This window comes from Odontesthes bonariensis, chromosome 10 (genome assembly GCF_027942865.1).
Source record: "Odontesthes bonariensis isolate fOdoBon6 chromosome 10, fOdoBon6.hap1, whole genome shotgun sequence".
Classification (NCBI taxonomy): Eukaryota; Metazoa; Chordata; class Actinopteri; order Atheriniformes; family Atherinopsidae; genus Odontesthes; species Odontesthes bonariensis.
Window position 1 is genome coordinate 18081682 of NC_134515.1, and position 27955 is coordinate 18109636.

Genomic DNA, 27955 nt, shown 5'->3' on the forward strand with positions numbered 1-27955 from the left:
CGTAGTTATGGCTTTGATTTGATCAAAGTGTTTGTGGAATTGTTATTTGCAGTGATTTGATCTCTTAATTTCCACAGCAGTTAGAAAGTAGGCTGTCACATAGAAAAGTCTTACAAAACAAATCGAGACAGACACTTTCCATATTTTCATGAATAAATGCCATGTTCACAGTGTTTTGGTTTGAAGATCACTGGTGGGTTGATCGACTCTAGCTTATTATGACACAGGCGATCCAGCAGTGGGAGGAAAACAAAGACTTTTTTTTTTCTGAAAGCCTGGTGGAAAATAATGTTTTCGTATGGTAACATTCTGCTGACAATTCTTTGTCTCTTGGTTACAAACTGTTGCCAGCTTGACTCTCGTGTGTTGTGGCTGTGGATCCGAACACTCCGAGGACTCAGCGACGCCTCACTTGAGGTCAGACAGAGGACAGCAACCCCACTTCCCATCTTTTCGAAACATCGACCCCCCCCCCTCCCCATCACTACAGAGACCAGTTTAAGCTTCCCAGAATGCACTTCTTCCAGCCGGCGACCCCAGGGTCGGCAGCTGTCAATCACGGCCTCAGCTGGCTCTGCAGCTTCTGGACATAGACTGGAGGATGTGAGGGAGGCCTCTGAGAGGAGCCCTGGCTCTGCATATGGGATCATCTCTGTGCATTCATGGCCGGGTAATTAAATTAGCTATCCTTCTCCTATTCTAATGCAAACCTCAGGTTGAATCGCCACCCTGTACGTGAGAGGAAAAGCCCCAGGCAGTGACAGCCAGACAAAGACAGCCATCTTGTATGAAGTACTCCGCTGTTCTTCGTTTTAGCCGGCGAACTACGTTGGTATTCATGTGGCAGGTTGGTCTTAATAACCTCTCCATCTCCTTGCTTGCTTGGAGGTCTCAGATTGTCACTGTAGAAGGTTAGCTTTTTGTTTACTCTCCTCCCACATGACAAACATTATTTACTACTATAACACTGCTAAATCAAACTATTATAGGCCTAATTTTCTTTGCTCTAGTGCCAACCTAATTCACTTATCTAATGGTACAAGCCTGTGACATTTACTTGTGCGTGTCAGACAGAGGATGTAAGGTGTCACAGGTTGCGGTAAAGCAGGCAGGGAGGATGTAATGGAGGCAGGGGTGGAAGTGACTCTTTAGCCTAAAGGCGGCGTGGTGTGCAGTGAGAGTGCAGGGTCACCTTTATCCATGCTGTCTGTGCCCAGAGCCGCTGCCGCTGCTGCTGCTGCTGGTGGTGGTGGTGGTGGTGGTGGGGTGGGAGGGAAGCTGGAACTCCTAACAGGCTGAACTGATTTCCTGTGCAGGGTCATGCCCCGGACAGGCTTGCGGGACAAGGGTTTAGGGGCCGCAGGGAGCAGAGAGTGCTGCTGGTCATGGTGTGGGCAGCATTTTCTGCCATTTCCGTGCCTTCTCTTCGAATGGGCCCAAGATAGAACACGCACACCTCAGGCTGAGGTAGGGTTTAGTCCTATAAGGTCACAGAATGCGCTTATTAAGTAAAAGACAAGTGCTTTGTTTAATGTTGCTATGATATATTCTTTTTTTTAAACTTGGACCTTTCAGTGCACGTATTCTCCCCCTGTTAATGTCATTAAGCAAGCCAGACCTATACACGGACACTTTGATTCCTCTGCATATAACATACCCATAATCCTTTGCCTTTTATGCACGCTTGATGCAATATTCATATAAACACCGTTACCTGGGGCGGCTCAGAGATCACAGCACATACGCGCTTCCTCTTGCCCACATTTCTGGGATGCATTTACTCAGCTGGTTTTTGTGAATTCAAGAGAGCACTGTTGCCTCGGGCAACAGAGGACATGCTTGTCACAAGATTTAAGAAACATATTTGGCGCGCACATCTTGAAACTTACACACTCCTCTAAGATCATTCTGAAGTTTCTAATGGTGGTCAGCCAGAGAGTTTGATGGTGGCTGGCAGCTACAGGCTGGTGTTTGCAGGGAGGAATACACCCAGAGTGTGGGAGGGTAAAAGGTGGCACTGTGGTTGTGATTAACGTGACAGCGAGGTCTGTTTTAGCCTCTTTGCTGACCCGCACATGTTAATCAAAGTCATGCTGCTCATAAATGTCATTACTCCTTATATGTAAGGACACTAATCATTTTGAACTTATAGGGAGGGGCTCTTCATTTCCACCGCAGCAGCCATGTTTTTACAATTTGTATCAAGATGAAGATTAGAAATTTTATTTTGTCCATGGCAGTTTAGATTTTATTATCCTCACAATGGGGAATCAGGACAATTGTCAGAAGTGTTTTTTTTTTTTTTTAATATATTGAAATTTGAATTATTTGTTGCTTTGCTGCTCCCTTCAACATGCAGTCTTTTATTTCTCTTTGCAGAGCCCTTTCTCCTTCACTTGTAGCTGTAACATGCCCAGTGGACGAAAATGGAATCAAATGGGGCTTACGAGGCCTCTCAGGCCAAATGGACCTCATGTTTATACACTTGTCCATCATGTGAGCAGTGTGCGGCCTCGAGTATCCAGAGAGATGATGAGATGGCCCCGAAACCAGCGGCACCATGTCTGAACCTGGTAAGTGCACTGTGTTTGGATGAAGTTTGTCTAGATCTGAGATAACAAGTCAGTATCAAAAGCCCTTTCTTTAAATGCTGAGACTGGGTATATTCGGTCATTTTGAAGGTGAATGGTATAGAGGAATAACATTTCGGTGCCTCGGAAGGGGCATGCTGTTCTGCTTTTGTTTAAGACATGGATATGGATTTTTTTTCCTTTTAAATATATGTACAGAAGATGTTATGTGGTATAATATGAAACAGAAGAAAAGCTTTTAGAGCTCAAAGAAGTTTGGTCAAAACTGTATTCTGCTGAAAGCTGTTGAATGTTTTGACCCTCATAATTATCATTGTTTAGCTGTTTCAGTCATTTAAGGCATTCAGTATTATTTTATAGGACCACAGTTAATTGGCTCCATTGTGTGAAGGAGAGCAACAAGGACACAATGAAGTGAGCTGCAGCTGCTCTCACAAAAATATGAATGTCTGTTAAATCAGTCTCTTCTCTACACTAACTTTGTTTAGGAGATGATGGTATTATTTTCAGTATTCTTGAACAATAACCATGTTTTGTTTTTTTTAGACTATAAGTGACCCTAAAATGTTGAGTTTAATGGCATTTAAACCTTTAAACTTTAGGCTAAATGTGTAAGGGTGTGAATACCTCTGTCATTTTTATTCTACTGAGACATTTTCAACAACAACAACAACAAAAAAAGATCATTTCCAGCCTGTCAAAGACAAATTCAGCAGGATAAAAGTGACACAGGGACAAAAGAGTTGTAGACTTTAGAGACCTGTAAATGTTCGTTACTTGATCAGGACATATCTATTTTCTTAGTCTATTTAATAATGTTTGGATGCATGAAATTTGTCGTCCAAATGTGTTCGACTCGGGCAGTTTTTTTTTTTTTTTGTGATTACCGAACACTGAACAGCTTGTGAATTTCAATTTAATTTTATTAACTTTCTTTTTCTTAACGGCATTTTTTATATATAGGCTATATATATTTTTTTTACGGCCCCAAATGAACGTCACGAAACGGTGCTTTTCTTGTGTGGACTTTGCGCGTCTTTTATGGTTTGACGGCATGCAGGGCGCAATCCCGTCGCTTTTTGACAAAAATAAAAAATAAAATCAAATTTATGAAAACCGTGATTGTGACCGACTTGAAATATAAATGAAATGAAATATAAAGTTACGTCAATGAGAAAGAAATGCAGCTGCATGAAAAGGTAGATAAAAAAAAATCAACTAGTGTTCTTAGTGTTATTCACATGCATACTTTTCTTTTACTGTGTGTGAGGCCGCTGTCTGTATGTCCTGCTTGATCTTGTGATTAGGCCCGTAATAATATATGAAATAGGAATTAAATGGTTAAGTGGAGGGACAGAAACCGCCCATGATTGAATTTTTGGCAGATTATATCAGACTGTTGGAGACACACACAGACGCCACAAACACACGCAATCTCTCTCTCTGACGCACACGCACTCATAATCACACACACACACACACACACACACACCAGTTCCCGTTTCACGGGTCTTTGTTCCTGATCTGTTAAATCCCACCCACTTGACATGAACACAGAAGACAGAGGAGAAAAAAAAGTCTCTCACTCAGTCGCCCACGCTGACAGCGCCCAGTCGCTGTTGTCTAAACTGCCTGCTGGAGCCGTGAGATGGAGACGGAGAGCTGTTTGCCTTTCTCTGCGCAGAACAGCAGGAGGACGCCGGCAAACTCTCCGGGCCTGGAGCACGGCGGCGGCTCCGGCTCGTTTCTCCTATGCGACGAGCTGCAGAAACCCTCGCACCTTCCTCCTCCTCCTCTTTCTCACCGTCTCAGTCTGCGCGGGGATCTCTACGCCGCGGCCATGGGCAGGTTCGGCGATGCTGCAGCGGACTTTACGCACGGCTCCGCCGCGGCGAACCCGCCCGGATCACCGCCCAAACACAACAAGTTCTTGGACGGTTTAAACCAGGATCAAAAGGGGGCGACGATAAGCGGAAAACCGGTGTTTTATGAGAGCAGCACGGAGGGTAAGTTTGGGGGGGTAATTTATTAATTAATAGGCTATAGAAAAAAAAAAAGAAAAGAAAAAGAAATGTCAGACAGATGAGTAACAGAACATCAAAAAACTGAGATCCACACAAATACTATATGATTATATTTTCTTGTTTTAAGTTGGGTCTTATCTGAAAACAAAGCTGAACTGGTTGACAGCGAACTCGTGGTTTTTTTCCTCGCTGGAAATAAGATTAATTCTCCAAACTCCTTCAGATAATGAAATAAGTTGCTGGGTGGAAAAAAAAAAATTACAAAAAGATAAAGACTTGCAAAGACTTGTTTAGATTAGTAAAAAAACAAAAAAAAAAACATTTTCCTCTTGTCTTTATGCCTGCAGACTTTGGAGATGTGTCTTTTTGGCCACGGTGAAACAAAAATCTGACTCTCTGAGAATATTGGATTAAAAAAGGTTTTCAGTCCCAGAGATTGAGGTTAAAGATGATTATGTTTCAAGGGTGTGTCCTCAGATAAGATGTCATCCCTTTAGGCCAACATTCACAATGATATTTCTGCATTTCCACATTTAAACTTTCTTATTGTTTTGGCTCTTCCTCCTCGCCTTCTTTTAAAATGTAAGACAACAGAAGTGACAGAAGTGAAAGATTTGCTAACAGGCCTGTGCTTGGTTTGACATACTGGAAAATGTCCATCATGGGAAGAAAACGTACAGTTGTGTATGTTGAACTGAAGCCTGAAGAAATAATGTGGTCTCTTTTTGTGTTTATTGGTGCAAATAATTCAGAAAAGCAACAGAGGATATCAGCGCCGATAAGGTTTTTGTGATATCTGTGTCCAGAATAATATACAACGGTTTCATTCAAGTTAATGCCAAAAACAGCTAATGGACTGGACAGAAACACCCCCCCCCCCCCCCCCCCCCTCCACACACACACACACACACACACACACAACTGTTTATGATAGTAAGAGCTTTAGGCTTTGAAATTGGACTTTTGTTCTTTTCAATTAAATTTTGTTTATGTAGGAGGAAGATTTTCCCTTTATTTGGCCTTTTTTTCTGAACACAGCACATGCGCGCAATGTAACACTAGTAACTGTTAAAAGAAAGTTTGATTTGTTTTCAAATTGATGAAGCCAAGTGTGTTGGGCTTTGCATGGGCGGAATTGATAATGTGTGTGTTTGGGCTCGTACGTCTGCAAAGATGGACACATCTTCCTGTTTTGTCTGCAGCGTGTTCAAATTTAGATTTAATTCAACCAACTTCACAGCTTGAAATCTTTTTTTTTTTTTTAGATTTGTATCGTGGTTTTTCTCCATCAGAATAAAATAAGATGGTAAAATCCGTTTCAAATAGATTTTTATCTATTAATTGGTTCTCTGTTTTTTAATTAATTTCTTGAATTATGAATTCTATTATTTATTTTTTTTACAGAATGAGATCTTTGAAAGTGATTTTAAGGAAATTAAAGGGGGATAAGTATTCTGAAAGCATTGCTTGTTTTGATGCTAGTCATCGATGAGTTTTTGATTTTCTTATTATTCAAACAATGTATTGTATTGCTTATGCTTCACCCCTTATTATTTTATCTAAGAATAGACGTAAATATTTCACATCAGAGTTGTGATTCTTTACTCTTTTGTTGTTATAACAATATATTCCAGACAAAACGTAATCACAGGCACAATTAATCGCTTACTTTATTCCCATTTTCCGATAAGAACATATTTATGAAAACTAACTTAATAACTTAACTTACTTTGAATTCTAGAGTAGAGGCTGATATTCCATTGTGTTTTATTAGTTACATTTTTAAGATTCCTTTTTACAAGGACAACTTCAGCAGATTAGTTTATAACTGATCAATATTAGAAATAAATTGATGAATACATTTAAACGGCTTGTTTGCCAAATCAATAGAAATGTTCATTGTTAGATCAAGGGTTCTGGGACAATGGTGCTGAAGTGTGCACCAAAACAGTTACAGTGAATTAGGACAGATCCTCGTGATACTCCTGCATTTCGACTTCATCCTGCCTCGACTTTTCCTGCATCTCTCATAGATCTCCAGTTACACTGAAGTGCAGGCAGAGCGGATGTGAGTGGTTGTCAAGCAAAAAGCTTTTTAAAATGTCCCGGTGACCCTATTTGCAACATGTGGAGTAAGGTAGATCGAATGGACATGAGGAAATTAATGTTGCAATGAAAAGTGTTCTCCGTTGAGTCCAATATTGAATTAAGAGGATTGCAGAGTAGTGTCTCATCTGCCCCCAGTGATTGAATGCCTGCAGATAAATGGAGAGCAGCTTTGGAGTGGAGGGCCAAACGTAATGAACATGGACAACGGCATCCAAACACTGCAGGAGGGAACTGCCCTCTCCATGGTCTTTTAACAGGAAGGAAAATAATGCTCTCTGATTTCCCCACACTGCACAATGTAAAAACAAGAATATATGTTGTGAATTCAAACAACCACGTTCTCTAACAGCCATGGATTGTGTGTTTCTCGTCTCTCTGTTAACTATCCCATTCTCCTTGTAGTTTGACACGGGAATTCAGAACGTTCACATCAGGATTAGATGACCCTAAACATGTATTTTCTGTATTATCTCAATCAAATCTTGTATTGCCCCGCAGGTTTAATTCAAGCCAGCCCACTGAGGGTTCACTGCCTAAATATGGCTTGTCAGGACTGATCTAATTAAATCAGAATTGGTGTTGTTTGTCTGCGTTGTTTTTCTCAGGAGTCTCAGATTTGTCATTTTGGCAGTTTTGAATTTTAGAGTGAAAGAAAAACATGGAAACATTCATGGTTTTGAAGGCGATATCCTGTTTGTAACAGTTTGTAGAATTGCAATGTGTTGGTGTTAGGGAGGAAATTGAAGTGGTGCAAAGAGTTTGGATTCCCAATTTTAACTTTTTTCTACAAAAACTGTTGTTTTTAACTTTATGTTTAAAAAAATATTTATGTTGCGTGTAGACATGTCTTTGTATACTTTTTTTTTTCACCTTAAACACCTTAATCATATGGGTAGTTTGTCTTGCCTTTGTTGCTGTTCATCCAAGGATGAGCTGCAACGAGGACAACATTGAGTTCAAGGCAAACAAATATATTTTGAAAGAGGACTCTCCAGAAGTTTAAAACCTTGTGAATGACTGTTTCGAAAATATATAATAGAAATGGTAGAATTTGCATGTCATTTTTTTTTTTTTTTATCATTTATTTATTTATTCTTTTTCAAACATACTCAACATCTGTTTTGTTCTTTATGTGTTCTCCTGTGTTTCTCAGTCAGAGAGAAAGTAGCTTTGAAATCCATGGGCTATCCTGGCATGGGTACAGACTGCTGTGGCAAGCTGAAAGAGCCGGGCAGCGGCTTACAGGGGGACTCCATCGCTGACTCCATTGACCTTTCAGGGAAAAACAAGAAGCGCCGCAATCGCACCACCTTCAGCACCTTTCAGCTGGAGGAGCTAGAGAAAGTTTTTCAGAAGACGCACTACCCTGACGTGTACGCCCGGGAGCAGCTGGCACTGAGGACGGAGCTCACTGAGGCTAGAGTTCAGGCACGTTAAAGCAATTGCATCCCATTTGACCCTCTTTTTATTTTTAGAAATGTAAGAATAGAGTTTATCATTTTTATATTCATAATTACCTGTTGCACATTGCTTCTTTATTTTAAAGGTTTGGTTCCAGAACCGCAGAGCCAAGTGGAGGAAACGGGAACGCTACGGGAAGATCCAGGAGGTCCGCAACCATTTTGCTGCTACATATGATATTTCTCTTCTCCCTCGCCATGATGCTTACCAGGTAGGGTGCTGCAGGTCTAACATGACACGCTCAGTGTTGAGGGCATTTTACCTGCAGAAAAATACTGAGCGTATGATGCATTCTTATGTTCATTCCATCACATTTCAAATCTGTCCCATCCAGATGCAAAGCAACCTGTGGCCTGGTGCAGCTTCAGCTGGAGGTGGTAGTTCAGGTGCTGGCTGTGTTCTAGGAGCTGACTCCCTCCCCTCATCCTGCATGAGTCCATATTCTCACCCTCACAGCAACCTGCAAGGTTTCATGGGCATGCCCACGTCTCCCAGCCACCCACACCACCACCACCCTCCTCACCATCCCGGCATCAATGGCCTCTACTCACTCCATAGCTTCCCAGGAGGCCTTGGGCCCCCTTCCATTGAAGGGCCGGATACCGACTACAAACCGACAGGCTTAGTGGCACTGCGGATGAAAGCCAAAGAGCCGGGCAGCATCCTCTCCTGGCCCACATGACCACCAAAGTGCCAGTTGCCCATTATGCACTGACTGAGCCAAAACATATTACATTTGTGACCCCATACACAGCCCGAGATGTACACACCCCACCTCTGTATATGACTCATTTATGTAGACAACTTGGAGACTGTTCACAATTCAGAAAATGTTGGAAAACTGAGGGCAACTTGAGCATCTTACGCACAACTACACATTTAGTTAACTTTCTTGTTTCCAATTTCGGTTTTCTAATACAATGCTGAGACCAAAGAGGAAAAATTATTTAAGCATGTAAAAAGGTGTAATTATCATATTAATCTCTGTTTATGTCTGTTGTGCTTTATAGTGTGACCAGTAATAAAGGCCTCCATTTATGTATTATTATTTACTATTTTATTTAGTAAAAGACTATTCTTGGAAAAGGATGTAGAAAAAGAAGAAACACAAACAATCTCAGCAATTTTTTTTTTTTTAAGCCTTGACAGCACTCTTTGAGCTAAAAAGAAAGAAAAGAAAATCTGTCATTTATTTATTTATTTAAAAAAAAAAAAAAACAGGGAATGTGGTTGTAAGGCAGAAATGCTTTGCAGGCTGTGGTTGCCATAAACAAAAAGATTTCTGCCGTGCAAGAAGTGTCCAGAGAGACAGTAGATGTTTCAGTGTACATGACTTTTCTTAAAGTGCACCTAAGGTGGCACATTGTGTAGCAGTTCATTCAAGCAAAGCAAATAGAGTGATAGCATATTACTATTAGTGATAACGTATGTTTGGCCATAAACTGAGTCGGGCACGTCTCATTCAAACCTGGCATTGTTGTTCTCCTGTACATCTGAGTAGTGATTTACAGTGTGATAGAGTAAGTAAGATTTAGTGCAGATAGCGTTGGGCTGGGTCTTATTATTCACTGCAGCCAGGTCATCTGTTTCCTGCTTTTCTCTAAACTAAATTATTCATACGTAGAAGAAAAATATTACATAAATATATTCACGTGGCATGTTTGGCCTCACAGCACCTCCTTGTTCTGCTTTACCCCAAACAATTTAGTTTATTGTCAAGGAAACATTGAATCGCATGGTACCATCCCATCTGGTTTAAATGACTAAATACCACAATATTCATGTCAAATGGGCAAACATGTCAATCCGTGTGAATCTGAGAGCACCGTTTCAACTGAGAAAAAAAACGAGTTTGACTGGTGGACATAGCCCTCCCAGGAGTCTCCAAGACTTTACAGAGAAAACTCTCCTTTCTCTCTGCTTGCTTCACTATGACAGCCACGCTCGGGGCAGATTAGCTGCCATTCCCTCGCTCTGTGCTCAGTTTTGTGAGAGGAACATGTGGTTCCAATAGAGGAAAGCACAAACCCATCAGAAACACTTTCCACACCCACAGCTTCAAATTCCAGGCAGGCCCTGGGAGACGGCAGCTCTCACTGCAGTTACATAGTCCCCACTGATTAAATCCCAGATTAAGTGGAGAAGATAAGAAGAGCTGTCAGTTGGGATAAGGACCGAGAGATTGGCATCTTCAGAAAAGCTGAAAAAATAGCAGATGGTGGTTTGGTGTTTAGTTTTAGATTTCTTCTTCCTTTTTTTTTTTTTTTTTTTTTTTTTTTTTTTTACAATTGGAGCAGATATATCTCTCCTCTACTCATCAGCAAAGAGGAAACAACAATTTAGTATCTATTTAGTATTCATTTTTAATTCTGAACATTGTCAAAGAAGCTGCGTCAACTCAAGACAGCATAGTTGCACAGATGCTTATTTGGCAGAGAAAAAAGGTTAAAGATAAAAATAATTACCCCATATTACTTAAGGAAGCCATCATTTTTTATTAAGCTCCCATTAAAGTTACAGTGCTGTAGCATAAGCTTTGATCTGCGCTGACTCAATAAATCAGGTAAAGAAGGGCGTACATGATTTGTCAGAAATAGAAGAAAAATGTTGAGTTAAAACTGCACAATGCCGTAGGCAGTTATTTACTGAGCATCACTCTGTCAGGGTCATTACAGTCTGGAAGTTACTAACCCATTCAGCCTCATTAATGAATGAAAATATGATTTAATGCTCATTAAAAGTTCTATAGTTGGCAGCAGGCCACTGCTATGTTCTTTGATCTCAACAGGATTTATTTAGGTCTCAGTGTGCAGGTATTGTCCCAGAAAGCTAAACGATGCACCAGCACGGAGTGACCAGCTCTGGAAAAGGAGCAAACAGTGGACCGGGTGTGCAGGACAGTTGGTTGTAAAATGTTTTGGCTAGTTTCAGACATTTTATTCATCGGCGTTTGAGGTCTCAGGTGTTCCTCAGGATCAAATCTTGTGGAAGCCCTTAGTGCCAAATTGTGACTAGATAAAGTAGAATGGATAGACGGAGCCAGAATGCACAACACTTGTTCAGTTCTTTATATCTTTCTGGTGAAAAGCCCTGCGCCACAATCCTCGATGTGCTATGCTTTTCTGCTACGTGCCTGCAGACATTCATTTGTACAAACCAACACATTAGGTGTCTCACTAATTTACATAGCAAGCTGTGCAAAAGTGCAAAGAGTGACAGATCAAGACAACAACCTCAAATTAGGGGTTTTTCCTTCTTTTTCTTCTTATTCTTTTGGTCAAAATTAGAAAAAAAAGTCTGCTTGCAATTAGGAGAAAAATAACTCATAAATTTACTAAAGAGTGGGCTGTTTAGTAAATTAATTAAAACTTATACCTCCAAATGTACAACTGTCTCACCTAAAGAATTCAGAGGTGCCCTTTAAACACTACTAGTAAATATAGCAACTTTAAGTGTCTCATTAATCTACGACTCAAACATGCATGATAGCAGCTTGCTTTTTCCATATACCCAGTGAGGAAACCCGTTCTGCCATTGTCAAGACATGCCATGTCATTTTCAAGGAAGAAATAGGAAAAACAGGGTGCTGTACTCTTTCATATGGTGCTAAAATGCTGCCACCTTGTGGTATTAGGTCTCATTGAAGGCAAGAAGGTTTATTGGCTCCTTGAAAATAACGTTTCTTCCTGGCTAGATTTAGAGCAAAGTTTAAGCCATGAAAAAATTTACTTAAGTAGACAGTGGATGCACAAAAAAAGATGCACCCCACATCATACGTTAATACGAATTGGCATTGCGATATTTCATTCATTCATTCATTCATTCATTCATCCATCCATCCGTTTCCTTCCACTTATCCGTGGTTAGATAAGCTCTTCGGATCTTTAGCTTGAGATCTTTAAACTATATAATCAGAAATTAATCTTTTTTCTGCGGTCACGTCAAAGATGTGCTTACTCACGGATCGGTTGTGATTGTTTTTAAGTACTTCAGTTATTCAATCCTGTATTTATTTATCTGTTTATTTTCTAAATTCAGCATATTCAGTAAGAAGGGTCTTTAATTAATGTAAAGATCACAAAGACTGCAACGCTGAGTGAATGATTGACAAGTGCTTCAAACGTTTCCACCCCCTTTTCAGCCAATCAGACTGAAGGGGCGGGCCTTCAGACTAATCTTACCAAAATGGCGACTGTTGTTGTTTTGCCGCAGGGTCAGTGAATAAATCCTTTTATATTTTCAGTAAATTCCTGCATTAGTTTGCAGAAATAGCACAAGAAACAGTAAAGTACAGCATCGGTCGACTTCGCGTGGGCTGAAATGAAAGGCAAAGAGCGGTCGCCGATTAAAAAACGCTCCCGGGCCTTGGACGATATTCGAGACAGGGGAGGATGCCACCCGACCAGCAAGAAAATGGGGGCTCTCTCCGTTTCCAGTGGGAGTAATAATGGAAATAATTCAACCAAAAGCGACGGCGGCTCGACTAGACGGAGTCTGCTCGGTGAAAAAAGAGACCGAGACTTCGATGGTCACAGCCGGGCTGGAAATAACCACAGCTGTCAGTCTGCTGCCACTAGCTCCGTCGGTAAAAACCACAGCCTTAGCCTGACGCTGGATTTAGCCTCGCCGAGGACCACTTCACGGGGGGAGCAGCGGGTTCAGCCGCCCAGCACCGAGAGTGAGTACAAAACACTCAAAATAAGCGACCTTGGCACTCAGCTGAGCGATGAGGACATAGAGGATGGACTCTTCCATGAATTTAAGAAGTTCGGCGACGTGAGCGTTAAGATAAGCCGCAGCAACGACGAACGAATCGCGTTCGTTAATTTCAGGAAGCCGGAGGACGCCAGAGCTGCTAAACACGCCAGAGGTCGGCTTGTTCTGTACGACCGGCCGCTGAAGATCGAGGCAGTTTACATTAACAGGAGGAGAAGCCGCTCCCCTGTGGAGAGGGACTTGTATGGTGCAGCTCAAAGTCATAGACATTTGCAGAGACCCCTGTCGCCCACTGGGCTTGGATATAGAGACTATCGGCTGCAGCAGCTGGCTTTGGGACGGCTCCCCCCTCCCCCGCCACCCCCTCTGCCTAGAGAACTGGAGCGGGACAGAGAGTTTGCCCTGTTTGAAGCCAGGGCACGGCCAGCTTTCATCGCAGAGCGAGCAGCTTTTCGTGAAGAGGATTTTATATCTCCAGAAGATGACCAAAGAGCAAACAGGACGTTGTTTTTAGGCAACCTGGACATTACTGTTACAGAAGCAGACCTGAGGAGAGCTTTTGATCGGTTTGGGGTCATTACAGAGGTGGACATTAAGAGACCTACACGTGGACAAACCAGCACATATGGATTTCTGAAATTTGAGAACCTTGACATGGCACATCGTGCTAAGCTTAGTATGTCTGGCAAAATAGTCGGTCGCAACCCCATAAAGATAGGTTATGGGAAAGCAACGCCCACTACGCGCTTATGGGTAGGTGGACTTGGGCCTTGGGTTCCCTTAGCCGCTCTAGCCAGAGAGTTTGATCGCTTTGGCACGATAAGGACCATTGATTACAGAAAAGGGGACACTTGGGCCTACATTCAGTATGAAAGTTTAGATGCAGCACAAGCGGCTTGGACACATATGAGGGGCTTCCCGCTGGGAGGACCAGAAAGAAGACTTAGAGTGGACTTTGCAGACACTGAGCACCGTTACCAGCAGCAGTTCCTGCAGCCTCTTCCTATACCACCATTTGACATGGTGGCTGAGTCATTTGTTCATCGTGCCACACCTGAACCTCTTCGGATCAGAGACCGGACTCCACCGCCACTTCATTTTAGGGACAGAGAGCTCTTTCCTGGAACGGAGTGGCCCAACCCAGCTATTCGTGAGCGGGTACGGGCGTCACCTTTTGAGCCTCTGGAACATTTGGAGCGGGAACGGCGGGCTCGGGAGCCTTGGTCTTTGGAGCGAGAGCTACAAGCACGAGAACCTGCACGCAAGCGGCGTGTTATGGAAGATGGACGTCATCTAGACCACTCTCCTGACAGCACAGACAGGACAGTAAGACGGAGGCGTGCTTCTCCAGAGGGCAGTCCTGGAGGCAGCAGCAGAGACGGAGGGCGCTTCAGTGACTCAGAGCGCCCGATGCGGGGGGAGAGAGCCTCCCCAGCGAGGGAACGTAACAGTAGCCTGGAAAGAGGAGGGGCTGAACGGAGGCTCAAAAGCCAGAGTCTCTCCGATAAGGGACCTTTGAGCAGCGTTCTGTCTGCAGTTGGAGAGCGCAAGCGCAAAGCAGGCGATGGTGGTAAAGGGCCCGCTAAGAGAGAACGTTCTGAGGGTTCCAAGGGGGGTCAGCTGCCCAAGCCAGACGGCACTAAACTTAGTTTGGCTTGGCGTGGTATGCTGCTCCTGAAGAACAGCAACTTCCCAGCTAACATGCACCTGCTGGAGGGTGACCACTGTGTAGCCAGCGACCTGCTTGTTGACAGCACTACAGGACGGCAGGTGAGCGAGCTGAAGATCACGCAGCGTCTCCGTCTGGACCAGCCCAAGCTTGACGAAGTTTCCCGGCGCATCAAGGTGGCAGGTCCTGGTGGCTACGCCATCCTGTTAGCTGTTCCCGGAACCACAGAGGATACATCGTCTGACCCTGCAGTCTCAACCCAGCGGCCACTTCGCAACCTGGTGTCCTACCTCAACCAAAAACAAGCAGCTGGAGTCATCAGCCTGCCTGTGGGAGGGAGCAGAGATAAAGACAACACAGGGGTTCTTCATGCTTTCCCCCCTTGTGATTTCTCCCAGCAGTTCCTGGATTCCTCTGCCAAAGATTTGGCAAAAAGCGAAGAGGACTATCTGGTCATGATTGTGGTTCGTGGTGCATCTTAAAAAAGTCTCAATGCACTAAGTTCAAGTGGAATCTTTAAAAAGAAGAAAGAAAAAAAATCTGCTGTATGTCAGTAATTATTGCATGCTGTGTGTTCTGCATCATGGGGTACAGTAGTATGGTTCTGAGTGTTTGTATGTTGCCATGTAATCCACTGCAAGGACAAACGGTGCCCTCTCACAAAACTAAAAGGTTGTGTGATTTCGAAAAAATTACTTTTCAAAGGGTGTGTGAATTTGATCAGTCACAAACCTGCTGTAATTCAGACAGTTGTGTAAAATGGTTCATTATAAAGGATACTTTAGTTTAAGTAGCTGAGCTTAAGCAGTTCCAAGCCAGTTACATTTAAGAGCCTATAAGTTCTACAGCAAATATTTTTATTAATTTGCAGGTTTAAAATGTCACCCATCCAGCTGTACTGCAGGGAACAAATGCATGTTACACCTGCAAAGCTTTTACACAATAACACTTCCCATTACAGTAAAACCTAGAATATACTCGTGTGGTAGCCATATCTTTGACACCGTGTTAACTGAAACAAAATATTCTTAAAAAGTCATGTTTATTTCTGGGTTTGTATTACCTCAGCCCCTACTGGTGGTGTTATTGGGACAGCTTCGGCTCTAGGTAGTAAACAATGGGACTTGAAAGCCTTGACTTAATGGCGCTGTAATACGCCATCTGTTTTCACATTTTGAAGGTGAGCATGACCATTTTGAGCTCACGGTATTTATTGAAGGCAAAGTGAACGATCTCTTTGGAGAGAGAAACCCTGGTGACATTTTGTGGTTCAAAGTACATTACACAGCTTTCTTTTATTTCGCGGGAGCCTGCTCCTCTAGTCGAGCAAATCCCATGGAATATCCTATTTCAAATATATATCCTTTTACAAGTACATATATGTGTGTGTATACACATATATATATCCTTGGTAAAGTAGCTCTAAAAGTGGTGTACTGAAAGAGCTGTGCAGTGTGTTTTGATTAAACTCTATGAATTGCATGTTCGCAGTGTCAAAAATGCAAAAAACTGAAAAGCAACGTAAAGGTCACAAGTTAAAACGTCTAGAAACAGGTCAAACATTTCCGTTACTTAAAATGAGAGACGAGCTGGGTTGGATTTGAGTGTCTTTGTATTGTGTTACTCTTAATTGGACTGCCAGATTATGGTATAGATGGTAAACTCAAGTGTGTGTCCGCAGATAAAAGAACTAAATTCTCTATCAACTATGTGTGGAATGCTGAATACTAACAGATGTGACATTTTTCGTCCACGAAATGGGCCAGCCCACAACTTAATACACAAAGTATTGTAAAGCAAATACTAACACCGTTGTCATATGTTTTTTAATTTTTTTTTATTTAGCTCATCCCTTTATTAGAATTGGTTGTACATTGTGATATATGATAAATTACACTAGTGATGGACAGAGAGCTTAGAGGGTTTTGTGTTAATATTTGAAGGAGTTTTTTTTTCCCCTAAAACCAGTAGATCCTGCAACGATATTCAAAATCAGTAAAATGCTGGTACAAGGCATCAAACCTGCTATTTGTTCAGTTAGAAGGTCGGTGCAGTTTTATGCTTTTAGATGTACTTTAACAGTAAATATTGAGAGACATTTTAGAGGTCTAAATTTAACAGTATTTCACTGATGCCAACATCTATCAAAGGCCTACTTACCCTATATTGTTTAGCCACTGATTGTTTGTCATACATTAGCAACTAACTATGAATTATGATTTGCTCAGTTTGGTTTGATTTGTATTGAAAACATTCTTATGTGGCAAATTGTTGTACATGTGAACATCGCACCCACTGAAACTTTGGACTCCTGAGGAGACGAATGCAGAGCTGCAGGAAAAAGGCACCCTAGTGTTTGTGAGTCCTCACCGATGAGGCAGCTTTTAAGTTGTGTAGCCCAACTGCTCCTGTGATGACTTCTGTTTTAAATGGAAAATTGAGCAATGTACGCTTTGATGTCATGGGACAGGAAAATCCATAGTGCCCATGCGAAGCTGTTGACATACCTGCAAGTGCGATTTGGGCACTAAATGTGACCGAATATCAATAAATTGTTCATTTGAAGGGAAACGTGTTTCTTCGATGGAAGTCAATTGAAGAAACAAGCTGCAGTACCTTATTGTGTTTCGAAGGAATTGTCACTTGAAATTTTGTTTCTCCTCGCAACAGGGGAGACAGTTTGCAAGTCATTTAGCTCCATTGAGGAGAGACCTGGGTTTGTGAGGATCACTGTTTGCTTACAGGCCTTCTCTGAGCTCCTAAGTTGCCCATCATTATTTACTTCCTCCCTCGACTGTTCGTGTGGGCATGTGAACACCTGCTCAGGATCGAGGAGCCTCCGCTCATCCTTGTTTGCAGCCAGAGGCTCGACGCGGTGGTGGTTGCATACAGCGACACGGTTTGAGAGGCGAGCAACCAGCATCACATGCCAGTTTCCTGTTGTCCACTGTGGTCTTTACTCAAAAAGGTGTCCTGTGCCGTGTTCCTGGTTCTGAATAGGAGGCGAGGGAAGCTCATCACTGGCCGTCACACACTCCACTGGGGAGATTGAAGGTGACACAACACTGAAATTTCCATAGTGTCAACAGTTCACGCTGTCTCACTGCAGAGGCTGCTGAACCACTGGGCTTATCTGTCTTTTATTAAACTTGGCCCAGTAATGATTTGATTTGACTTAATGTTTGTCTCAGGGAAGAGGATTGGCTCAAACCTCAGCTAGGAATATTGTTGGCCCCTGTTTTGTGCTCTCCTCCGATTGAACCCTCTCTGAGGAGATGAGTGAAGCAGTGTGCTTGCTGTTCTGAAGCTGTATCCCATCTCCATCTGACGTCCTGCAGAATGGAAATGAAATACAAACAGGCCACATTGTTCACTTGTTCGGCCATCGCTGGAAGGAATCCACGCAGCGGACCACGCCCATCGCTGAAGTTTTTCTTTTTGAGGAGACCTGTGTATTTTCTCAGTTCCCTGTTACAAGTTTAAGACCTCCTTACACAGGAAATAAAGTTTTCCATCCACCTTAGCCATAGTAGTGCAAAAACAAATGCAGTGTCGTGTGCCGAGAAGGACGCCTTACTTCACTCGAGAGGGATTGCCATTTTGAGGACCACGGAGTTCCCGCTTTCCTCTCTCACGGGCCTCTGCCTGATCCTCTGGACAGAGCCGGTATCTTTGTGTGTGCCTGCTGTACAGACACAGCACGATGGTGAGTAAGATGAACAAGGGCTGCCTGCCATGACTGTATCGGTGGCTTTGGCAGCAGTGGTGAGTATCAAGTGTCAACACCACATGTTTTCCAATAAGAAAGGCAATACGGTCACTCTTGTTTTTAGCCAGAGTTATTATGCAAGTTATTTCCACTGATGGTAAAAGTGTAAAATCCCAGAGAACATTAGGAACATCAGAAACATTCTTGGATCACCTAAATTCCAGCTGAAAATGATCATTTCAAATAGTGTTTTTGGAATTTTTCTGAAAACATAGTCAAGCTGAGGCGTTCGCTGACATGGGTGAAATGAAATGAGCTTTTCATTACACTGCAGCTCGTGTTTAATTTTCAGTAGGATTTCGCACCAAATGCTGACAACTTAGTTGTTTATTTTAGATGTAGATCTCAACAAAAAAAATATGTGTCTTGATAAGAAAAGATGGCTGCAGACATTTTCCCAGGTGATGATATGACCGGTGAGGAAGCTGATTCTGCTCATTCCTCCAGAGTACAGCAAATAAATGGCTTAAAGCTGTGGTAGTAATACAGTAATATACATGTACTCGAGTACTGTACTGAAGGATGCTTAGTGTAGTGAATTTGATGGCAGTAGTAGTATACTGTATGGATTGTTTTACTCCACGACATTTATTTGATACTTATACTTAAAAGTAAATTCACCTTTTTGGTTAATAATACTGAATAAATTCTGATTATCACTAAAGTTTAAGATAAGACAACACCTATTGATCCTGGGGGATATAAGGTAATTAACCTTAGACCCGCCTCTACCAGCAGAAACACTAAAGGACTAATACACGTGAGTGTGTGACGATAATCCTGTGGTATAATGGCCCTCTGCTACTTTGTGAGGTATTTTTTTTCTTCATTCAGACACGTAGACGGTAACGCTGTGTTTCTACAGTGCTGCTAATAAGAGTCTTTACCACCCAAGCCCTTTTATTGATCAAACAAAAACACATTCATTTAAATGGTGAATTCCAGTTGCTGACTCTAGGCCTTTTGCTCCGGCTCTTGTAAATCTCTCACACAGCGATCGTAATATAGCTCGTGAATATAAAACGTAATCTTTGAATAATCTAAAGCTTTCTAAACTGCCAAGAGGCAGTGCTGATATGTCTTTTACTCAGCTGTGCATGTACAGTAGTCAGACTGTATGGACAGCCGCTGTGTCAGTTAAAACAGTGACAGTGACAACTAGAGTTCATTCAATATGTCGACTAAACAGGATACCATGAGTGCTAGTGGAGCAGCGGGATGATGCGTGGTAAACTATTAAGAGTATTTACAGTTTAAGATAAAAAATACCGATAAACAAAGGTTATTTAAGGCATTGACCTTTGGTTAGGTTCTTTAAAAAACCTAGGAAAAAAACAGTAGCATTTCACACATGTGAAATATAGTTTTCGAAGCCTATTTACCTAAATGTAGCAAAGCTGAACCCTACAAAAAGTCCATCCTTTAAATCGATTCTGATCATACATACGTCAGTAGACATAGTTTTGCACCACTAGCATTGAGACACCTTGGCTGGATTAGTATTTTCACAAATATTTATTAAATTCTGGATTCAAACTGATGCGCAGTGTGCTAATCAATTCAGTTCAGGAAACGAGTCAGAGCAGCCTTCCTAATGCTTCACTGTTAGACAGTCTGATTCAGTTAAATTGGTGACAAAAATCCACAAATTTCACTTATTTATATCATTCATGCTGATTTCACATGATGGATATATAGCACACATTTCACATCGTTATGCTTAATGAGCAGTTTAATCTATTATGTGTTTATCTGCACCAAGATGTGGTTATTTTGGTGATTTTTTTTTTTTTTTGTATACCGCATGCATTTAAAGTTAATCAAAACCGACTACATTAAAAAAAAAAAAAAAGAAAGAATTCTCATCGCTGTCTACCTGTTTGTTTTCCACACAGAGATCCACTGGACGGGGGTTTGTTCCCAGGACACCGCACACTGCTCTTGGCGTTTCGTCGCATCATCTTTTGTAAGTAATTTAAATGTTCTTAACAGTGCACGAACTATCTGAAATGATCTAATATGTGGAATGTTTTCAAGTGAAAAATAGAGACGTTGCAACAAGCTTCTTCTTATTAATTATTTTACATTGATGTTAAAACAAAAATGAATCATTTATCAAGTTTTGTGTCAATAAAGTATGTTTAATTTGTCTTGTAACTTGTGTCTTTTTCTTTTAACCTTGTCTTCTGAATTGTCTGAATCACACAAAAACAGACAGTCACACATCAGTTTATTACAGCTGACATGCGCACTGTTACAAAGCAAAAAACCCAACAAAAAACAGAATATCTCAGAACAGAATATCTATGATTGGTTAGGCATATTCTCTAAAGTCAATCCACCACCAAATCCAGGAAGCAGAGCATTGACCAAACATTGCTTTCCTCGATAATGCAATTGCTGCAAAAAAAAACACCCCGAAAAAACCCAAGATCAAAAGCAACCAGTTCTTCATCACCACCAAAAAAGACTTAAAAATTACTCTGATATATTGCTTAGCATTACTCAACACATCCAAAATGACTAACGAGTAAAATAATCCATAACCAAATCTACTTTTAAAGCGTCAAATTCTTGTAATAAAAGAGTTTTATGGTACAAAAGCTTCAGTGGCCCTAAATCACAAAAGCAGACTGGCGGTGAATGCAACTCGTGAGCCAAAAGAGCCTTTGTGCATGACTGTTGTTATAGAAACAGTACAAAGAGCCTTGGGCATTATTGTGAAAGCGAGATGAGGGGGAATAATTTGGTGCTAATTGAGACAGCATTCTTTGAGTAGGAGCCTTCTTCGGCCAGAAGAGGGCAGCATAACAAAAGACATTGCTAGATTTTGGACTGTCCTCAAATAAAACCTAGAAAATGCTGAATAACAGGTGTTCAAAGTGGTTTAAATTCTATTCACTGTCCATGCTATTCTACCAGTAATAAGTTTCAAGTTGAAGATAGGTTTCTAATGTGATCTTTGGCTGACGATACAGGAAAGTTAGTAAGAGATGCATCACCTTATAAGGCAAATAGTGGTGAAAAATAAGGAACTCATTGAAAACACAAAAAAATTGCTACAATATAAAAAAGATTCAATAACCAACAGACTCCCAAGTATAAACATTATAACACTGCAAGTTTGCATCGCCATCGGCTGGCTGCTTGCAGGCACTGTAAAGTCTGGGCAATAGTTTGAATCAGACCCGTTGGGGTATATGGTCAACAATACACCATCAACACGGTTGGTCAGAAATTTACAGACATATGGTGCTGACTAAATAATCGCACATAATAGCACAGAAAACCCTGCTGTTCAGCAGAGCTCATCAGCCCCACTGCTCCTCAGTCCAGCTGTGATCAAAATATGTAGAAAACACCAAAACAGGCTTCCTCTCTCAGGAGCTGGTGTAATTGCAAAAGTTAAAACGTGTGAACGTTAATAATAAAAAATATTAAAATTAAAAAAAGTGTTTGTGTGCACTTGCATAGAACAGCCCGGGAGTAATGAGCAAGGCGTGACCACACTCCCCTCTGCAGGTGTGCCCAGGTTTGAAGAGGTCTGTAAGCTCTTAAACCTACAACTGGACATACGTACCAGGTGTTTGTTTTTTTTCTCGGTTAATGACGAAAGGAGAAAGGTAGTTTATAGTTGTAGCTTTTAAAAGGCAACAACCGCGGTTATGATTCAAAATGAAAAACACCTCTAAAACGGACGATAGAAGGTGCAGTGTCAGCTGAATTTGAACGGCGTCAAACTTAATTACAGCTGTTTTTCAAGAACTCAAATTAGCATTTGTAGCACTACATAATGAAAATACTTAACATTTAAACTGTGAACAATGAAGGGAGCTACTATTTTTACTGATGTGTGAATATTTAAGTGTTGTTACACAAGCAGTGACAGCCGGGTTTCGTGTCAGTTAAAGTAGTTCCATATCCATTTGAGGAGTAGAATCAGTTAAAGTGTCAGGTGCTCCTGCTGAGCTAAATAGGCATGCTGAGCTAACATGTCTGTTAAAAGCAAGAGACGCTTGTTGGAAAGTCAGCAGCTGAAAGCATTAGTAGACATTGTGAACACTGCATGGAGGTTACATAATGTGAAAGCATAGTAAGAGTAAGTGACTGTAAGTCAGTGCAAGTTCATTTGCAATAGTCACCCATAAGCATAAAATTTTCTTAAAAAAGCTGACAAATATGAAAAACTGAGCTAACTTTTACAAGTACAAATGGTGGGCTGTAGACAAAAGTACAAATGTGTATGAGTTTGAGTACGAAGAGGTTCAGGAAGAGCAAAAAAAAAAAACGTGCAGAAATAAATCATCAGCAGATACATTTCTGAGGGAAAAGGTTGAAACAATAAAAGATATTTTTTTTAAATCTTTACCAAACGTTGAGAGCACTGATTGGCGATTCTGGATGAAAAGTACGTTGAAATAGTTTTTAAAAAAATTGTTACCGCTCAACAGAAATACCAGAAAATCAGTGTGCGTCGTTGACAGTTAAATGCTAGCACATGCCTTCAATAAACTGAAAAGATACATTTCCCATTAAACTATGCTAGCTATTGTGCTTTTTTTTTGGCTTCATATACAGGATTACACATTGTGTCAGAGGAGCAGGCAGCGTTAGCTTGTTTGCTTAGTATGTTGAGCACCTGGCAGTTAAAGATCAGAGGAATTGTCATGCAGCACAATCACAACTTGGCCAAAAGTGGGTATTGGTGAGCACAGATTTACAGAAACAGCTAAAGGCTTCCCCGGACATCAGGTGTCGCGTTCCTCCTCATGGATGTGGGCTTCCGTCGGGGGGGGGGGGGGGGGGGGGGGGGTTGGGGGGGGGGTATTATTTTGCAGAGCATATGATTTTGACTTTTTAAAGATTTTGCATGATCAAATGTTCAGACTACTACATGTTTTCAACATGATCCTGTGAGGCTGGCGCCACACTCCAGTTGTACTTAATGACCAAGGTCCTGACTTTAAGCTGAGCTTCAGAGTTCACGTATGCAGGCCTGTGGTAATGAACATGTTGGTTCAAGATCCTTCCCTGGATTTCATTCCTACACAGCGCCGTTCCGCAGGTGGTCAGGGGTGAAGCATCCGTTGGTCTTGCAGCTGCTTTCTGCACTCTTGGTCGGGGACAGTTTTTTCCTGGCCTTCCAGCGCTGAGCCAGCGGCTCCATGAAGAGGGAGAGGGAGGAGATTAGATAGCAGAGCCCCGCCAGGTAGAAAGAACAATCATAAGTCTGAGTGTAGTCGTAAAGGAACCCTACAAAACAGAAACAACACGGCTGTTCATCAGTGAAAACTCACGTTTGATTTCATTGGTACATCATAGACGAAAAGGCTGTGGAAACCAAATGAAAGTATTGATAAGGTTAGTTGTCAACATTTCCATCGATTTAGAATGACATGGTGTACAAAGACGCTATGAAACAGGAACTATCATGATCTTGGTGATAGTTAGCGTCTAAATGGTGAAAAATTGTATTTGTAACCAAAAGTTTATATTTTCATCAATAATTACTAAATGTGTGCACATTTTATGGTCAGAATGACTGTTGTCCATAATCAAAAGCACAACACTTTGAATATCATCAGTTAATCAAACAGCTTTTGTGTACAATCTGAATATTTACACGAAATGTATAAATTTAACAACAATACCGACAATAGAAATAGAGAATACTCAAAAGGTGGCCCTTGACACAATTATTGGAACCATTTCCTTTCCTTTAATGTTTGTTTGCAGAGTCATCTGCAACAGTGCCTGTGCCTAAGAGCTTCTTGCAGCCATCACAACACCAATAAAAAGCACCACACCTTAATACTCTAACCAGTCTAAAGCATTTTAGATATCTTGTTTGATGCGTTTTCCATGATCTACACCTACCCTCTCAGACCTTTCTCTTTGAGTCCCGGGAGTGTCCTCGATACTTTATAACTGTGAAAAATCCTGATGTTATGAACTGTGACGAGAGGTTTCAAGATTTTTCATTGTTTTGCGTAGCCATCGGAATTATTATGTTGTTGTTTTTTTGGTCGTTCTCTCATATGGTTCTCATATTTGTGATAAAGAAAACTGGCAAATTCAATCCACACTGACAGTGGAACTGATATTTTCGCATTATTTAAATTTTTTTTGTAAAATGACATTTAAGTGAAATATTTCCATTTGCTTTTCATTCTGAAGTTTATTTCTACTTTGTATTTTCAGCAGCACGACAAATAAAAAACAAATGAATACAGTATATACTGTCAGAAAAATGACCAACATGAACCAGGACACCAGGAAGTTAACAGGGAAAACTAGTTACTTAGTGATAATGCATGTCATTTTTCTTCCTTCAGCTCACCGGTTATTGTCTATCTCTAAATGCTTGTTCTTTTCCAAAAAAGCATCTTAAATTGAAAGAAAGGTATATAACCATGTCTATGCAAGACCCTGAAGGCGTATACCTGCGCCACTGCTATTAGAATCTTTGGATTTTGAAAAACTAAGCTATTTGAGGATTATCCGGTTTCTAAAAGGCATGAAAAGTTACAAATGAGCACAATTAGCATACCTTTTGCTTTCTCTACAATTTTAGAACAGAAAAAACTCCCTTAACTTTCCCCTTCGTTAGCTTATTAGAGTTATGACTTTTTTGGTTATGTGTAACAAGGGGCGAAAAAACCCCAAAGCTTGATGAATTCAACTCTGGCCTAACAACCAGCACTAAGCAGGTGCCTGTCACACTGAAAACAAAAGCATTAAAGAGCACATTTGTGTTCTTTAAGTTGTAATCCCGATCCACAGCAAAATAATATATATTATTTCTTCCTTTGCGCCTGTTTTAGGTCTCCGCCAAATTTCACACTCGACTGCAGATAACAGATAAATCTCTGTGTATTGTGTATCAGGGAAGTCTGACAGAAATGGGCAGGCACTTTAAAAAGAAGTGACTTCGCTGATGATTGTATGGAGCATGTACAGTGTTGGGAGTATAACGGCGTTACTAACGGCGTTATTTTTCCAGTAACGGAGTAATCTAATTAATTACTTTCCCCATCGTTACAACGCCGTTATCGTCACTGAGAATATAAAGTGGCACGTTACTACAATTTGGTTGTAGGCTTTTGGCTACACATCAGCTGCATGCTGCCTGGAGAGAGCAGGGGTGGGGATGATGACACCATTGCAAATGCGATGATGGTTGGCTGTGTGGGCGGATCATGCCCTGCTCACGCTGTTTCACTGCACGCGCTAAACACACACAAGACAGCGGCGACAAGCCAGGGAAGTTCAAAGGTAAGTACCTGCACTACTTCTCACCCGTGGAGATAAAAGGCAAGAATGTGTATGTAACATGCACGCTATGCCCAGGGAAAAAACTATCCACGTCTGCCTCAAGTAACTCAAATCTAATGAAGCACCTTACATCAACCCATGCGAATATGAAGCACTTGTTGCTTCTGCAGCTGCTAACCCAACCCCAAGCCCAAATGCAGCTAGCTAACCCAACCTCAAGCCCAAATGCAGCTAGCGTGAGCCCCCAGCGAAGGAGGCGGAGCCACTCGAAAACAACCAACACTCCATTTTTCGGCTCAGAATTTATTTATTCATTTATTTCTGTGCATCATATGGCAGGCTGCAATCTATTGAGTTCAAATAAATACCGAATGTTCTAAATTACTGTATTTAGTGTTTTTATATCTTCTATATACGGAGTATAGGGAAATATTCACTGAGTCTGGTCCATTTTTTTTTTCCTTTAGCACAAGTTTCTTGTGTTTACCTTGAATGAATTCAATCAGTTAATATAAACATATTTGATGTTAAAGATGTTATAGAACATAACAGCGTTATAGAACACAAAAAGTAACGCCAAAGTTACTTTGCTGAGTAACTAATTACTTTTACAATGTGGTAACTGAGTTACTAACTGAATTACTTTTTGGGAGCAGTAACTAGTAACTATAACTAATTACTTTTTAAAAGTAACTGGACTAACACTGAGCATGTGTATATTAAAGTCATGGACAAACTTCAACCAATTGGATGTACCAAACGAACCAATTAGTAAAAAGAGCTGGGTCTGTTGCAACCAGTGAAGGACATTGATTGGTTCAAACTTCTGTGCATGGGCCACAAAAGGACAGCGGAGAGTCTGATAAGATAGCTTATTCTCGTGGCAGAGAGATTGCAGGTCTCACAAGAATCTAGCTGTCTTGCAAGGTCCATAAAAACACTTCACAGCAAAAGGGTGAAACAGATGAGATTAAATAAAAACCGGTTTGAGCTAACACTCGAGCTACTGCTGACAGAGACAGTTTACAGTTTGAGCCCATGGCAAGAAGATTTGAACAACAGGAATACTTTTGCACCTTGCAGCCTGTTAGTACAGCAAAAAGGAGGACCCATGGTTCGTCAAATGTTTAAAATTTCGTGCTGCCCTAAAGGGGATCTTTAGTCAGGTTTCAACAATCCATAAGCTCCTTTGAGGAAACTAGTGAACAACCGAGGGCAGAGACCATATCAGCAGACCCCCTCACTTTAACTGGTGCCAAATGTTTCCCATGATGAGAAGAGGAGTTCTTTTCCTAGAAGTACCCAAGATACTTAGAACGCCTGGCTGAGAGTGTATGTTTACCATAAGGACGCATGCTTAGTTGGTCAGTATATTTAGTGCTCCACATATTAAAGAAGACATCACCAGATCAGGAGTCAGGCAGGTAACTCTACACTGACCAGGAGAACATCATAAATTAGACTCCAATCAGATGTAAAAATATGTACTACAACACAAAACCAGATAACAGATTAGAAACTGCTCTCTAAGACTAGCAAAGGCAAGCTGCCATCAATTACATAAAACAATCAAACCCACTATGAATGCAGTACTGTCATTCCAAGACTTTGATTTGACTGATTAGTTGGCAGGATGACATTTGACCCAATAACCTCTGTGTGCATTTTCCTTCAAGCAAACCCAAATTTCCAGAATGGAATACTGAAGTTATTTTTCTCCTGTATGTTTTAGTTTTCACTCTCCACAGTGGCTGCATACACACAGACAGGCAGTTAGAGACTCTGAGGCACTACAGGGAATTCAGGGCACAGTGAAAATATGTGCTACAACTCCGCCTCAGATAAGTATGTTTAGAACGAAGCCTGTCAAGTACCTCCCCCTTCAGTCATTAACACCCTGTCTTGAACTCTTATGACCCTCCCCCACACATACACACACACACCCCAACACGCACCTCCACACACCTACATACACAGAAATATACCCAAACTTTGTCCTTAACAAATCACTTTAGAAACATAATGTCATGGTGATCATCCAGTGCACATGCAGTGCATATGAATGTGTTTGTGTACATTTGGAAAAGTGGGTCACCACATGGAACTCCTGAAAGTTTTCCAAGAAATGATTCACTCACCTGCCAAAGGAGGCCCAGTGAGACAACCCAAGCCAACAAAGAACATGGAGAAGCCCATGGAGTTATTGAGTTTCTCTGAGCCCACGAGATCAACCTGCAGGGCAGAAACACAAATTGCTTCTGAAACCCTTAATATGTTAAGACTTATATACATATAAGACTAATGACATCTATTTGATTTTGTTAGTTTTAAACAGTTTAAA

At 41.3% G+C, this 27955-nt stretch overlaps 3 protein-coding genes across 5 annotated transcripts in view; 2 read left to right on the forward strand and 1 right to left on the reverse strand.

The window, feature by feature from the left end:
• Positions 1-4239: 4239 nt before the first annotated feature.
• On the forward strand, positions 4240-9172 carry alx3 (ALX homeobox 3). The gene is made up of 4 exons (XM_075475648.1): positions 4240-4597; positions 7878-8152; positions 8271-8396; positions 8520-9172. Exons 1-4 carry the CDS (start codon positions 4240-4242, stop codon positions 8865-8867), a joined length of 1107 nt encoding a protein of 368 aa, XP_075331763.1. The 3' UTR covers positions 8868-9172.
• Positions 9173-12351: 3179 nt separating this feature from the next.
• Positions 12352-17141, forward strand: rbm15 (RNA binding motif protein 15). The gene has a single exon (XM_075476624.1). It carries the CDS (start codon positions 12506-12508, stop codon positions 15050-15052), a length of 2547 nt encoding a protein of 848 aa, XP_075332739.1. The 5' UTR covers positions 12352-12505; the 3' UTR covers positions 15053-17141.
• Positions 17142-23160: 6019 nt separating this feature from the next.
• slc16a4 (solute carrier family 16 member 4) overlaps positions 23161-27955 on the reverse strand; it is a 33988-nt gene continuing 29193 nt past the window's right edge. For all 3 annotated transcript variants that reach the window (XM_075476628.1, XM_075476626.1, XM_075476627.1), the window contains 2 exons: positions 27753-27846; positions 23161-23592 (listed from right to left, as the gene is read on the reverse strand). In XM_075476628.1, coding sequence (XP_075332743.1) covers positions 23384-23592; positions 27753-27846 — 303 coding nt within the window. In that variant the 3' untranslated portion in view covers positions 23161-23383. The remainder of the gene's footprint in view (positions 23593-27752; positions 27847-27955) is intronic.